This window comes from Alligator mississippiensis, chromosome 2 (genome assembly GCF_030867095.1).
Source record: "Alligator mississippiensis isolate rAllMis1 chromosome 2, rAllMis1, whole genome shotgun sequence".
In the NCBI taxonomy this organism is placed as follows: Eukaryota; Metazoa; Chordata; order Crocodylia; family Alligatoridae; genus Alligator; species Alligator mississippiensis.
This window is the reverse complement of record NC_081825.1, coordinates 225,866,869-225,882,866: the sequence shown is the minus strand read 5'-3', so window position 1 is coordinate 225,882,866 and position 15,998 is coordinate 225,866,869. Positions and strand designations below refer to the sequence as shown.

Genomic DNA, 15,998 nt, shown 5'->3' with positions numbered 1-15,998 from the left:
GAGCACCTGACCTATCGAGACAGAAGGACAAGCAGGCGACCCCCTTCTTGAGAAGACATTGCCTTGAAGGAAGCTGACCATTGACAGCAGACTGCAGGGCCTCAGATAGGTAGATATACTGACACATTGCTCTCACAATCACTACACACTACACTACATGGGTTTAAATGACATGGGTTTGAATGAGTGAGTGCGTGTGTGTGTGTGTGTGTGTGTGTGTGTATGTGTGTGCGCTAAGGTGACTAGTACCACTCATAACTCAAAATTTGCATTTATGAGTTTATTGGTAACTTCATATCCTGTCCAATAAACTAGAATTTATGATGATCCTTTGTGGCCAACAGCTCCAATAAAAGATATCATTCGCTTCCTGCAACATGTGAACAGAATCATTTCAACAAATGGTACCTTTCTCCGTTGTTTCTTATTTTTATTTTTGCCAGGCTCAAGGTTGCTACTTCACTGCTGCTTCTTATATCTCATTTCTGTGAATTTTCTTTGCTTGCCCTCTTCCATTTATTTATGCCATTCAAAATTGTATGTAGATGGTACATTACTGTTTTTTTCACAGTAACAAAACTTGTATAGTTTTAAAGGGAATTTGATCTGGTAATGTTATTTTTCCCCTGTTTCTGAAGCTATGCTTTCTCTAACACCTCTGGGAAAGCGACTATCATACCAATTCCTGATCCTTCTGTACCCATTGGACAGAGATATGGACTGAGTAACCTGGATGTGGCTAAAATCAATAAGATCTATAACTGCAGTAAGTGCCCCAAGTACTAGACACACATTTTATGCTAATGAATATAATTAGATGCTGCCAGACTTACTCCCATCAATTTACCTTACCACTTTCTCAAAAGATCCAAAACAGGAAGAGGGCCAGGATGCCTTTAGAGCTAGATTGAACCTTGAAGGTCACAAAAGTCATAAATGGTGTATAGGCTTTGTATTGACCCTTCTCACAAGGGTCATTCTTCATCTGACTTTAATTTTTGAGAGGTGCTGCACCTGTTTTCATAGATATATAGATGTTAGGGTTGGAAGGGACTTCAATAGATCATCGAGTCCGACCCCCTGCATAGGCAGGAAAGAGTGCTGGGTTTAGATGACCCCAGCTAGATGCCTATCTAACCTACTCTTGAAGACCCCCAGGATAGGGGAGAGCACCACCTCCCTGTTGTATATGCTCAACACCTTTTGGAGTCACAGAAGCTGCCTCTGAGAATTGCTCTCTTCAGAAAAGCTCCAGAATTTGCAAACGTGAAATTTCCTCAGCCGTGATTGTGATTTAGAAAATGACATTTATCCGTCACGGGCCAGTTGTAATTGTCATCAGTGAGAGAATGCTCATGGGGCTGCAAACATGGATGTAGTTTAGCTTAATTATAGTATACATCAACTCTGCAGTTTGAGGGGAATTCCTTGGTTATGGTGTTTTATTTTAGGTACCTTGTTCTTTGTCTACCCGTCCCACAGTCATGCCTATGGTACATGAGGGTCCAGAAGCACTGGGAGCTGGTAGGAACCCATTGCTCAAGATATTTAAAACAGCATTGATAAAGTGCTAGAAATTCTTCTCTGCTCTGACTCCCAGTGGACGAGCTCATTTAGGGGTGACCAAACCCCAGCACATGTGCCACAAATGGCATGGGCAGCCCCGTATGTGGCCAACAGCAGACTGGGGAGAGAACAGAGAACACAATAACAGACAGGGGAGGGAGGAGAGAGCAGAGCAACAGGACAGGCAAGGGAAGGGGATTAGAGTGGCACTCAGGAAGTGTCCAGTACTTACCTTGTGGTATGCCTGCCAAAAATATTGGCCCCAACTGAGCTAATTGATCTAGTAGGTACTGGTATTTTCCATCTCTAACATCTGTGATTCAATCAGTTTCCAGGAAATAGGCAAGAGACATGATGTTATCTTAGCATCAGAATGCCTAAGTTTGCTCTAAATTGGATGAGTGAAGCCTTCATGAATACTCCTACAATAATTAATCAGAATAAGTGTTACTACACCTGGGTAACTAAGAACAAAAGCAGGTGCTGAGAGTAGTTTCCTCCCAGTCTTTAATTTTACTCTCCTCCTGGAGATCACTAGTCACAAAGGACCCTGTGTAGCAGTTGCGCATGTTGTGAAAGCGCTAAAAGTAATTAAACCTCGGGCTTCAGTGTGTGGGATAATAGCTGATGAGAGCTAGGAATAAATCACCTTTCAGAGGAAGCACTGAACAGTGGACTTCATTTTGGGGAGTTGAAAAGACCAGATTAGAAATATCAAGAACCAAATCAAGTTAAAGCAAGCACAACAAACCTCCCCAACAAAAAAACACCCCTCAAGAAACAAGTACTCCTCACCAAAAACCAGAAAAGAAAAAATACCAGAAAACAAAAGCTCTCCAGAATAAAAGTCTAAACTTTGCTGACTCAAGTGAATAGTGAGAGAGAAAGGAAGAGTGCTATGCCTTTGCATTTAGGCATTTTGGAAGACACTCAGAAGTCATTGAAGGCCATGCATGTAAGACATAGACAGACAGACAAAGACCAGACTTGGAGAGCCAATGAGTGAATCTAATAAGGCAGCTCCTCTGTCCCTGCACAGTGCAGTGTACTACTACCAGCTCACAATGATTATCATTGTTTATTTTGCCACATTCTGCATCCCAAGGGTCTGATTCTGCATGCACTTGTGCACGTCATTAAATTTACCCATGAGAATAGATCCGTGAACTTCCATGGAAGTACTTTTTGATTGAAGTTAAACACGTTTGTGAAGGATCAGGGGGTTATTGTATTAAAATATGTGTGTGATTCAGTGTTATCTTAATCAAGAAACATCACAATGGCTCATGATTTCCTTTTATTAGCATCATTATTTCACTGACAGTCAATTAATTCTTTCAGTAGGAGCACTCTGACACATTAGTAAACGTGACAATTAATGCTTTTAAAAACATGAGTGACATTAATGAATTGAGATAGCTCTGTCTCCTTTTCCTTTTGAACAAGATTCTTCTGCACCTCTCATTTTCCTCAGAACTGTTTTGTTCTTCCTTCAGATCGCTGTAGCAGTGTACTTCCTAATGTTAATGGCACCTTCTCCTCTGCCAACTACCCAGCTCCATACCCAGACAATAGCAATTGCCTCTGGCTCATACGAATTCCACAGAACAAGGTGACTTTTAGGAAAAAGGATGTTCATGTATTATTCTTGTATCATCATCATTATAGCCCTACCAATGGACCAGGATCTCACTGTTTCATGAGCTATGTTAACACAAGACAAAAATAGCAGTTTCTGCAATTATATCATTATGTATCATATATTATGTCAAATAATAGCAAGAGCAATTAAACATTGGAACAAACTGGGAAAGGAAGTGGTGTATTTTCCATCTTTTGATGTCTTCAGACTGGATGTCATCCTGGAATATATGCTTTAACTAAACATATGGTATTGGGCTCAATACAGCTGCAAATAGATGAAAATTTAATAATATAATTTGGATAGCATTTTTATAAAGATCTGACTAGATGATCTAATGGTTGGTTCTGTGAGAGGGAATCACTAAGGAATCACTAAAGAGTTGCAGAGTTGTGGAGAGGAGGCTGGCAGCTGATGAAAACTAGACCAGAAGTAAAATGGTTTCAAGGGCAGTATTGCTGGAGGCAGGTAAGGGAAGATAGCCATGGAAGGACTAGCAAGACGGAAGAAGCATCAATGAAAAGAAGGACAGGAAAATAAAGGATAAGAAGTGGGGATCGTGGCAAAGGGAAAAAACAACAGAGGAAAAGGTTTACTCTTCTGAATTAGGACTGTGAGAGGAGCTCAGGGTTTGAGGAAGATCCTTTCTAAAACAGATTCACAGGAAAATCTCCACATAGATGGGAGATTTGGTTCAGGGTTAAATGAGAATAAAAAAGAGCAGGTGTCAGGGAAGATTTTAATTTTCTGGATTTTTTTCCTCTTCAGGTTTTCCTGCAGTTTCAAGAATTTGGCCTTCAGTCTTCCCCAGACTGTGCTTTGGACTACGTCCGCATTTATGATGGAAGCAACAGAAATGCCCGGGTCTTGCTGGACAAGTATTGTGGGGTGGCTCCATTACCAGCACTGGTGGCTTCTGGACACATGATGCTTATAGAGTTTGTGAGTGATATGGCTATTGCAGGAACAGGTTTCACAGCCTCCTATAGTCATGGTGAGGACAGTTCCTCATTTACAGAGCTTGCTTGGCAAATACTCTTGAGAACTTAACATTTTGTGCAAGTTTACAAGAATACACCCATCCTAATGCTATAATCTTTCCATGTCCTTTTTACCACACATAGCAACTGTTTAAACCTGGTGGCTTTTAGATTGGGAAATGAAAAATAGTGTTTTCCATGGCCCTTTGACCATCAACCTTTATATCCCACTCATGTCTATTTGGAGATCTGTGAACGAACCCTTGCTGGGGTCTCTAAGAATAACTTGTTTTAAATTCAAGGAACTGAACAACAGTAGATGACAGGAAAAGTATATCCACAGGTTGAAAAGAGCTGTAGAACACTATAAAGCCCAGTGACTCCTCCTTGCTGTGATTCCATACCTGAGTGGAGGCCACTCAGAAACACCCAGGTGCTGCAGGAAATGGTTTTAGTCCTTCACCATACTCATATGTAGTACTGGAGGGCACTGTGCTTCTAGGCAATAAATCTTTCCATTGAGATGTGAAAGCACAGTCCTGGCCACATGTAGGTGCTAGAAGGTCCCATGACACTTTTTATAAGTAGGAAAAAGAACAACAATTTTTTGGTAAATTTCAATGGATATAAGAACTTAGGTAATTTAGTCTGGAGAAAAGACTGATGAAGGCAATTACAGAGAGGTGAAGATAGCCTTTTCTCTATGGCTTTAGGGCACATGTGACTAGGACCAATGGACTTAAGCTGCAGCAGAGGAATATAGGTTGGTGATTAGGACACATTTTCTGACTATAAGAAGTAGTCAAGCATTGGAACAGGCTACCTAGAGTAGTTGTGGAATTTCCATCCTTGGAAATTTTCAAGAACAGGGTGGACACACACTTGGCCGGGAGAGTTTAGTTGGTATGATCCTGCCTTGAGCTGGGGGCTGGACTTGATCAATGGTTCTCAACCTTTTCTTGTACCAGGACCCATTTGTAAACATTAATGGCCAGACCCAGTGCCCCTTACTCCCAACCGACTGCTTGCCACTCCCAGCCCCCTAGTGTGTGGGGCAAGGGGGGGGGGCATGGAGGCCCCCAAGCTGCCCCATGCAGGCTGAAACTCTGCTAGGCAGCAAGGGAAAAGCCACAGATTCCCAAGGTTTTTCTCCTATAAATATGCATTTTTAAAGTTTGCTTGTGTCCCTTTCATATATTCTTATGACCCACATTTGGGTTGTGACCCACAAGTTGAGAAATGCTGGGCCAGATGACCTTTTTAGGTCCCTTTCAGTTCTACTTTCCTGTGATCCTATTGACTCTAATATTTTTCATGTTCCGAAACTCAAATCTTTAGTAGTATTGCAATGTGCAGTTGGAGGTGGCTGCATTTTATTGGTGGATGAACTGATTGCTGGACATAATTCTTTCTCCAGTACAGTTGCATGTGACCCCTTTTCTCCATCGGAAATACATTGCCTATGTTCTCAGCTCTTTTAATGCAATTACAGGTATAGGTATTAGCCATAGGAATAAGCTGCCTAAAAGTAATCTTTCAGTGGATAAATTTCCTGTTTTCCCTACGAAGCAATATAAATAGTTGTGTTTCTTCTTGCTCTCAATATATTATCTTGACATTATCTCTGTATGGATCTCTTTCTTTTTCCCTTAGTGAAATGTGGAGGTACTTTTACAAATGCATATGGGGTCATTACTTCTCCAAACTACCCCAACAAATATCCAAAAAACCAGGACTGTTTTTGGATTGTCGGTGCACCTCCAGGATACCAGGTGAGGTATGGGTGGGCTAGTTTGTTGGCTCCAGCAATGCTCATTAAATGGGTGTTTTATTGCACAGGCTGGGGCATTAAAGGCAGCTACAGAACTGAATATTGGCTTTGCATTTACCTTGTTGGCTTTGAGCAGTCTCTTGACTTTACTGAGCCTGATAACTTGGTTAAGGGCTAGGCTGCTGGATCCAGTAATGGTCATTGACTAGTTATCTCTTTGCACTACTCAGCTTATTTAGTCTAGAGAAGAGAAGATTGGGGTGGGGTGGGGTGGGGGGGATTTAATAACAGCCTTCAGCTACCTGAAGTGTGGTTACAAAGAGGATGGAGCTAGACTGTTCTCAGTGGTGGCAGATGACGGAACAGGGAGCAATGGTCTCAAGTTGTAGCAAGGGAAGGTTAGGTTAGATATTAGGAAAAAATTTTCCACTTAAGAGGGTAGTAAAGCACAAAAACAGGTTACCCAGAGAGGTTGTGGAATCTCTATTATTGGAGGTTTTTAAGGCTTGGTTAGACAAAACTTTAGCTGGGATGATATAGTTGGGGAGGGTCCTGTTTGAGCATGGGGTTGGACTAGGTGACCCCCTAAGGTCCCTTCCAGCCCTCATTTTTCTATGATTCTAAGAAGGACTATTCTACTACATTCTGGCTGCATCTACATAAGACACTGACTGCACAGTCATTACTGTGTAGTCATTTAGTACTTGTATAAACAAGTAACAGGTAACTGCTCAGTCACACTGAGGAATGGTTTTTTTGTGATGCTGACTGTGCAGTAGCTCGTGACTACTGGAGATAACGTAGTTCATGTAACTGGAAATAATATATTTAATATATTTATATAATAATAACTGGAGATAATATTGTTATATTATTAATTATATTATTAATAATATAATATAATATAATATAATATAATATAATATAATATAATATAATATAATATAATAACTGGAGATAATATAGCTCATGCAACTGGAAATAATACAGTTCTACTTGCTGCCCTGCTGAATTAAAACTCAATCCTGCCGTAATGCAGGAGATTAACCAAATGCCTCAAGAGTGCCTCCCCACCCCCTGCTACCTGCAGTCCAAATGGCTTTTGAGTTCAGCGAACACAAAATACTATTACTACTAATAATTTGCGTTGTAGTAAAACCTAGAGCCTAACTCAGGGTACCATGGCAAGCACAGTGAAAGACAGCTTTTGTACCAAAGAATTTAGAGGTGAATTCTGTTCCTATCATAATTCTAATGCCCCCTTGTTCAAGTCCTGAAAAATCTATGGATGCTCCTACTTTTGTAATGCACCATCACCTTGCCTCTAAGACCAAATCACTAAAAAGCAGCAAGGAGGAAGAGAACCCACTTACTTTTTGCATTAATCTTTTTTTTGGGGACTCCAGCATGGAATTGCACTTTGGTTCCTAAATCCACTTACTCATCTTGTAGGTAGATTAGGATACAGTTCTTAGAGTTTAGAGATGCAAGGCAGGCAAAGGGTAGAGGAGAGGCTATAAGATGTAGGCAAAGTTTCTGTTGTATTTTTTACAGATATTTCTAAAAGTGGTTTTCTTTGAGTTGGAAGATATTGATGAATGCCGGTATGACTACTTGGTCATTCACAATGGAAGCCGGCCCACATCCCCTGCTGTTGGCCCATACTGTGGGACAATGAAGATCCCAGAATTTACCTCGACTGAGAACTTTGTGCTGGTAGAATTTCACAGTGATATAGTTTGGGTGTTTCATGGATTCATGATTAATTACACTTTTGGTAAGTACTATTGCAAGCATGAAGTGGCGCTGGGGAATATTAATAAAAGTGAGAGACTAGTTAGCTTTGGGCTAAGGTCCAAATCCCTTTGATTTCAAAGAAACATATATGCCTAAATACCCCTGAAAGCCTGGGCATAAGTCGCTATTATTTATTGACCTATGCAGCAGTATAAATTTGCATGGTGCATTACAGACAAATAAAAGTCAATATTCCTATCTCAAAGACCTTTCAGTCTAAGGCTGTCAGAGTTAAACAAGTAATTACAACATACCAGTCCCTGCTGGGGTTGTCCAGATGAATGCAGGGCAGAAGTGAAAACTATGAGACAGGTTTTCAAGAGTTCAACAAGCTGGCTAATGAGCACTTTTGAAAACCTGGCCACAAGGGCATGTGTATAAGATAGTCTTAGCCCAGGCTCCTACATATGTTGTTGCTCAACCTACCTTCTCGACATCAACACACAAAACCCTTAGATCTGTGCTTATTTGTGCTTTGGAGTCATGTTGCTTGCACAGTTGGGTTAAAGCCCAACTGTATTTCAGCTTGGGATAAAGTACTTAAAGTGTTCCCACATTTCCCACACTTCCCTGAGGGCAAGAATGGTCTCTTGAAGTGTTGTGACACAAAAAAAATTAAGGGATATAATCCCAGACATGGAAGAATGCAGAAACCGTAAGGAAACAGAAACATGAGGATTTGCTGTGGAATTATAAATACTCCAGGTCACTTGAGTGTTGATAACCTGGGCTAGCCATACAGTGTAGACAAATCCTTCTTGGGAATTGCTGGATACTGAGGACTTGAGAAAACCAATCTAAACACAAACTGATCTCTATTGCAAATCTGTTCTGGAGCCCATTTAAAAATCTGTCCCTAAATAAAGTTGAAAGAAAAAGTGGTAACAAATGCTGCAGGGCAAAGAGATATAAAGAGGTATGGATGTTAGGTCTTGATGGTCCCATAGCTTTTTGTCTGTTTGTGTTTAGAAATACATATTGTATTGGAAGACAAGTTCAGAGCTTCATAGAAAAACTGTGTTTTGAGGAGAGAGTTTGATTTATATGAGAGTTAGGTGCCAAAATACTTTTGGGGATCTGAGCCTCTGTACCTACATCACTTTTGAAAATGAAACTGAGACTCCTAAGTCAGTTAGGCATTACAACACTGAATAAAGCAATGCCTAAACTAGGCCCAAGAACCTCATACAAAGCCTGTTGACATGCACTGGCCTCAGTGGGTTTTAAATCAAGTACTAAGTGCCCTTGGTTTCTGCTACCACAAGTTGAATCCTCAGGGGGCATTGTGGAGTACTAGCACACTGCAGCTCTGTTCCAGGTACAACATAGTTTAGACTAGAGTGCAAGATCCAAGCACATTTTGTCTTTTTGCAGTTACGCCATCATGAAGAAAACCATAGAAGAAAAAGCTGCTTCTTCCCCAGTGTCAGGAAGAAAGACAGGAATCCTCCGAAGAACATAGATTCTTCTCACTCTTCATCATTTGCCTGAAATATTGTTTTTTTCTATGCACTGGTTAATTTTCACTATCAGCATGGATGTTTCATTATCTAAGGGCACGTCTACATCTCGTGCTATGTCATCATAATGACATGCTATAGGGATGTAGCAATCATGTGCATCTACACATGACCGGCAGTTACTTCGCCATAGCGACGCACTCCCCTGTAAAGCTATGGTGAAGTAGCGGCTAAAAATAACCATGTGCCGTGTGTATAGTGCAGCACAGGCAGTTACTGCCCCATACTTTAGCACTTCCAAAAGGAAGGACTAAAGCATGGCTCAGTAACAATGTCACCATAGGGCAATGTGTAGACGTACCCTACATGTGGGAATCTAAGCCATAAGCGTGGTAAAACTATGACAGGAGGAGGTGTGGAGCAGTGGAACAAGGGTGTTGTGTTACTACCACCAGATACAGCCCTAACAAAATCCTGCTGTGTGGGAGTTGTGAGGTTTCACCATATTGCATGGGGCTCCCTCTTTGGATGCACACTGTAGAAGAAAAAGGTCATAAAATCTGCACTTTACCCTATGTTGTTACAGCTACAGCAGTTGACTGGTAACTGGGGAAGTGACAGGGGACATGGGGCAGGATTGGAGTGTCCCTGCATTCTACCTTTTCCTGGCTGCCAGAGTGTCTCCTCTGGGCCTTAGGTCACTGGGTACAATATAGTAGCCCTAGGGTGAAGACTGGGCAGGTGGTGTGGAGGTGTAGTCTCTCATTTTATCCACAACAGATATTTCCCTAGACTAAAGAGTGCTCAACCTGCTGAGTCGTTAACAACATCATTATGGTCTGCAGCACGTTGCCTCTTCTGCAATGAAAAGCAATTAAGTTTGAAAGATCCCCTCAAACATTGCAATGGAAAAATATTCCATTTTGCAACATTACTACCAGAAGATAGATTTAAGATGAATCAATTTTTTCAAGTACTTCCTGGATGGCCCAAGGGAGATCTTCTCTTTTAGATTTTATTATTTACAGTGGGAACATGAGCATAGGTTGTTCTCATTATTTGATCATCTCTTTGCTTCCAGAGACCCTTTTAATAATTTATTCTGTATTAAAATCCTGCAAGTGCCAACAGCACTAAGCAGGATAGAAATTAAATCATTCAGGCTGGAGTGACTGTGCACACAAAGTCATGTTAATACAAGAGCATGGTAGGGCGCCATCCTAGTGCCTCCCTTCCTAGCACAGCTTGGTCCCACATGCATCCACACCTTGTAGTTTCCTTTGGTTTCTGGCAATAGTTTGGGCACAGTTCACAATCTTTGAGGTTGTAACCCCTGCTTGGGGTCTGGGTATGAGAACAAAGTTCACAAGTAGACAGAAGAGCTAGCTTCTCCCTTGCCCCACTTGGGTCATCCAGGAAGTACTCGTCTGCTGCTCCCTCACATGTCCATTTCCTTGAAGAGATCTTTTATGGAACAGGGTTATCTAACCTGTAACTGTGTCATAATCCCTTAGGGAGACCGTGATGGGAAGTGAGTCGAGTCTGCTAATATGTGTTAAGCTTCTGAGCATGTCCAGTCAGGGTTAGATTCTGGCTTCTGTTCTCACCTCTTTTTGCTTCTGTAGCAGCACATATCAAAACTGGATTAACAAACTTCCTGGATATTCTCTTGGTCCAAAACCCTTGCAGAGTGTGAATTATATGTTGGTTGTTGTATAAAGGACATGTCTGAGGCATGGTCTGGGGAAAATGGCATGTGGCTTGGAACCTGCAGCCTTTAGTGAGATGTGGTGACCAGGATAGGAACTGTAAGAGGGAATATTGGCCTTTAATGGTATCACAGATTCATTCTGCTATTACATGAAGCCTATAACAGGGTAATTAAAGGAGAACAGCTTAGGAATGGAGGCTGTATCTAAGATCTTGGCATAGTAGGAACCCTAAGAGGCTGTGACTATTACTGGGAGTGGTTTCTTCAGCCTACAGCTTGGGAAGATGTTTAAAGAAGTTGACTAATAGGCCAAGTAACATTCCTAGAAAACAGCCAGATGGCTGGGAAGGTGTCCCATGGAAAGGGATGTTTGTTTAATCTCATAGGCCATGTTCAGATGAGTGAGCACGTGCCTACTGCAGAGTGTTAAAGCAGTTTGAGATGCTGCAGGAGGCACACCATGAATGAAAAAATGTTCCTCGTGCTGCATATTTGTAGTGCAGACTCTGAATTTGAAACTGGGAAATCCCAGTATCAAAAAAGAACACTGGAAAAAAGCAGCACAGCATGCTCTCTGGGAAGCTGGGTCCTCCAAAGAGATGCTCTAGCTACGTGCCCCTGCTGCTCCAGCCTGCTGCCACATGTGGGTGGATGTGTGGGGAGTGTGAGGGGGATGTGGGGTTTGTGAGTGGGTGTATGGGCTTTGGGGGGGTTGTGGGTGTGGAGGTTCTGAAGTGGGTTTGAGGGGAGCTGCCACATGCCCACCCCCCACCTCCCTGCAGCACACATGCCCTGATGCTAGCAGCAGCAGCCAGTCAGGCTATTGGGCCACTCATGGCCCACTGTAGGCACAGCCCCACAGTGGCATGGCATTGCCTGAAACCTGGGTTCTCCACATGACGAATGGAGCCAGACAGGCCTGGCCCACTGGTATGCACCTTCAAACAAGACCAGGATGGCTCCTGCCACCACCTGCAGCTCCTGGCACTGCACCCGGGAGCTGTGGGTGGTGGCAGAAGCTGTCCTGGTCCTGTCCAAGGCATGGTTTGGTGGGCCAGCCCGGGTTGGCTCCATTCACCGTGTGCAGCCCCTGGATCTTAGGTGGTGCCACACCACTGCGGGGCTGTGCCTACAGTACACCGTGAGTGCCTGGATGCTGCTGCCAGTGCCGGGTACTATGCACCATGGGAGGGGTAGAGGGGGAGGAAGGGGGGGTGTGGTTGTCCCCCCTCAAACTTCCCCAACCCCCCCCAAATCCATACATCTAACTGCAACCCCACATCCCCTAATACCCACACCCACGCAACAACTGCACACCCACCCCCCTTCTGCAAACCCTACCCACATCTCACACCCTGCATGCCCAGCCACCAGACAGGATGGTGTGAGCTGTGGATGCAGGGGCAGCTGTCCCCACATCCTGGTTAGCAAAGGGGTTGGGGAGGCTCTAATTTTTCTATGATAAAAAAACCAAAGGCAAACACCAAAGTATATAGATATTTAGAATTTATTTTATTATAATGACAGAGACACTGGTAGGCTTCCAAATTGCTTTAAAATTGTAAATATATCAATAAAACATTGCCCAACTGATCTCTGTCTCTCTCGAGTGGTGTTTCATTTTAATTATGGAAGAACATGGATTTTTGTGTATGTTAAAGAGTGAATTTGGGATTTTTTACCAGAGAATTTGAAATTGTTAAACAGGGAACATCGGGATTCCTGCTATTGAGGCAAGTGGCGGGACCCAGGCAGAGGAGAGTGCTCAGGGCTGGCACCAGGGACCCAGCTGGAGGGCAAAGAAGGTGGCTGACCTCCTGGCCTTTTGGGAGCAGGAGGATATGCTTTGACAGTTCAAAGTGGGCCTCCACAATGAGCACACTTTCCAAGTGATAGCTGCCCGGATGGCAGGGCAAGGACACACATGGCAGCAGTGCCACATGAAGGCCAAATGTGCAGCCAGAGCCCAATGGCAGCTAGGCCATAGGTACAGATGGCTCTGCTGCAGTGCCCATGCAACAGCACAGGTGCCTGTGCAGTCTCCGTCCAGATCTGGCAGGCATGCAGATATGGGGCTACAGGTCCAAGGGGGCAGATGATGTTGCAGGTGGCAGCAGGTCACAGCCAGACTGCTGCAATGGGTAGGGGGTGCAGGGGCCATTCTAGGTCAGGGCTGCTGCAGCAGTCTGGCTGGCACAGAGGGCTTGTGTCCCCATATGTCAATTGGCCAGGCCTCAGAAGCTCCTGAGAGCAAGTAGCCCTGAGCTGCTCGGTGGGGCAGCTTTTTATACTGCTGGGGCTAGCACAGGTGCTGGCCCCAGCCTTCAGCTCCCCCTGGCTGCAGATATGGGAGGAGCTAGGCAGGGTCTGTGCCCCAAGTGGCACAATTTGCCCTGAACCAAAGTGCATGTTCAGGCATGTGTTCTGAGGCACAAATCTCCAGCAAAAATTTGTGCCGCTGCTATTTGTGCTGCTGCAAGCACATGTGCTTGCATGTGTGGATGCGCCCATAGGGCATGTCTATATGAGTGCAGCCATGTGGTGTGTGGTACCGCAAACATATCTGCAGTGCCACATACTGCACAGTCAGGTATTCTCCACGCTGTAATGGTGCCCTGCCCATTTATGCTCTGATTCAGGTTTTTGTTCCACAGGTTATTTTACTCCTGGATATCCAGGGGTCCAAAAAATTAATGGAAAAAAAATGGAGCAGCTCATGCACGGGCATCATGTGCCACTGAATAGCGGAGCTGGGCCACTTGGAGCCGTGTTGCGGCTGCCAGCCAGGCTCCACCCAGCAGAATCATCGCTGCTGCAATCCCAGGAGGCCTCTAGGACCCCAGGTAAGGCTGCTGGGACCAGCACAGTGCTGGTCACAGCCTCTCCTACTGCCCCTGGAGTAACTTGCCGCACGCCAAAGTGCACGTGGTACAGGTGTTCCCTGGGGATGTGGCCATAAAGCTTAAGGCCAGAAAAGGCTTATGTTATCTTCCTAGGTCTTCTACCCCTGCATAACACAATCCACAGAATGTCACCCACTTCGTAATGTAACTTGGCTTGTCACTTAGTTCCAGGTGCCAACTTAGTAGGGACACTCATTAGCAGCACCTCCTCACTGCTGTTGCAGCAGCAGCTGATTGAACAGACACTGTGCTTCTGCTGTAGCAGAAACAACTGTGGCAGGCAGACCATGAAGCAGCAGCCACGGACATTTTATGAGTAAGAGGTAAGACTCCCACCTTCTCCCCCTCCTTTGCTCAGAGGTACCTCCCCTGAACTCTTGTTCTCCAGCAGGATTTGCTCGGGGCACAAACCCTGTTAGTTACACTTCCATACTCAGTCATGAAATAGCTAGTGTGTGGTGGTGGCATAGTGATGAAGGCTCCTTGTCCTAGTTACAGATGCATAGGCGAAGCTTTACTTTAGAGTTGTGCTGACAGCTGTCTTCAGCTATAAATAGGTATTTTATTGCCCAGGCTGGGGCAATAAAAGCAGCTGCAGAAATGGATATGCATTTACCTTGTTGGCTTTGGACAGACTTTTGACTTTACTGAGCCTGATAACTTGTACTAGGTTTAGGCACAGCTTCTGGAAAAACATCCCAGACTGATCTGAGGAATCCACTGTTTCCCCAGTTAGTTTCTTCTAATGGTCAATCACACTGAGTGCACTCATTGCAGCTGGGATAACTAGCTCTGTGGGGAGAAGGGTACTGATTTGCTGCAGAATAAATATACCCCATCAAGAGGGCAAGAATTAGATAGCATAGCTCTGCATTCATCAACCAAGCTTATAATATCCTCAAAGAATGAAATCAGGTTTGCTTGACAATATCTATTTTCCTGTAGAGACATGCTAACTGGCATTAATTATAGTCCTATCAGCTTTTTGATTGGTCAGACTAATTAGTCTCTAATTACCTTACCCCTTTCATTAGCTTTTTGGAATACTAGTATGACACTAATATTCTTTCAGGTTTCTAAAATGTCTATGGTATTCCAAGATATACTAAAAATTAACATTAGTAGGCTAGGGAGCTGTAACTGAAGCAATTCTAGGATTCTTGGGTACAAGTTATCTTGCTGATGTAAAAATATTTGTCCCCTTGTTTTGTATAACATTCTTCCTGGTTACTAATGAACTGGAAAGTGCATAATCCTCCTCATCTGACATAAACACACCATTGTGCTGCTTCTTAAATAAAATCTTTATAAACAATTCTACCTTTTTTCCGTCATAATTAACGTTACTCTCTTCCTCTACTAATGGACCTATATATCTGCTAGGTTTTTCCTCAGTCCAAGTATACTTAATGAAAGTTATCTTGTCCATTGTCCTATCATAATGTTTTTTGTCTTAGCTTCTTTCATTATTTTTCTTCATATCAGTGTGTACTTTATATCCATGTGATACTGGTCACCAAAAAGAGTGACAAGAATAATTTACTCTTAATAAAAAACAGGAAAGAGATCAAAGTAAGGCTTATAATAGATCTCTGCTGTCATCTTTGACTCTGGATTTACAAACATCACATCTATTTTCAAGAACTTACATCATTCCTATATATAAAGCATAGAGTGAGCAGGAGAGCCATTATTATGTAACAAAATTATAAACTAATGGAACTCAAAAAGGGACAGAGAAAATGTTTTTCCCCCCTCTCAATGATGATTTTATTAAATTGTTAATTAAATAGAAAGAGACAATAAATTAATTGTTCCAATAGCAACTTAACATACCCAAGCAAAGAGCAGCAATCTCCTGACACAAGGAGGGGAGTGATACAGGATATATAGAATTCCCATAGGTATATCTTAGTCAGGACAGGGACTTACTTTAAATGATGATGCTTTTGAATTATAACAGAATTAATTTCACATTAAGGACAAGAAAAGAAGCAGAACAGGGAAAGGCATAATTTAGATATTCACAGAATAAGCTCTTCTCTTCTGATTTGAGGGCTGCTCTTCTTTCAGCTTTTTCACACCCTTACTACAAAAAAAGAGAGAGAGAGATAGAATGCTTAGTTTGCAGTGCTGTCTCTTGGTGTGTGGATACTGGTGTCTTGAGA

At 43.1% G+C, this 15,998-nt stretch overlaps 1 protein-coding gene across 2 annotated transcripts in view; it reads left to right on the top strand.

Annotated features, from left to right (window-relative positions):
- Positions 1-15,998, top strand: part of LOC102558965 (astacin-like metalloendopeptidase) — a 77,586-nt gene that overhangs the window by 57,905 nt on the left and 3,683 nt on the right. Inside the window, exons 7-12 of one of the 2 annotated variants that reach the window (XM_059722781.1) lie at positions 639-766; positions 3,063-3,178; positions 3,977-4,202; positions 5,842-5,960; positions 7,514-7,736; positions 13,582-14,153. In XM_059722781.1, the coding sequence (XP_059578764.1) occupies positions 639-766; positions 3,063-3,178; positions 3,977-4,202; positions 5,842-5,960; positions 7,514-7,736; positions 13,582-13,886 (1,117 nt within the window). In that variant the 3' untranslated portion in view covers positions 13,887-14,153. Of the gene's footprint in view, positions 1-638; positions 767-3,062; positions 3,179-3,976; positions 4,203-5,841; positions 5,961-7,513; positions 7,737-13,581; positions 14,154-15,998 lie in introns of those variants that run through there. The other variant, XM_059722780.1, reaches the window with a different exon arrangement.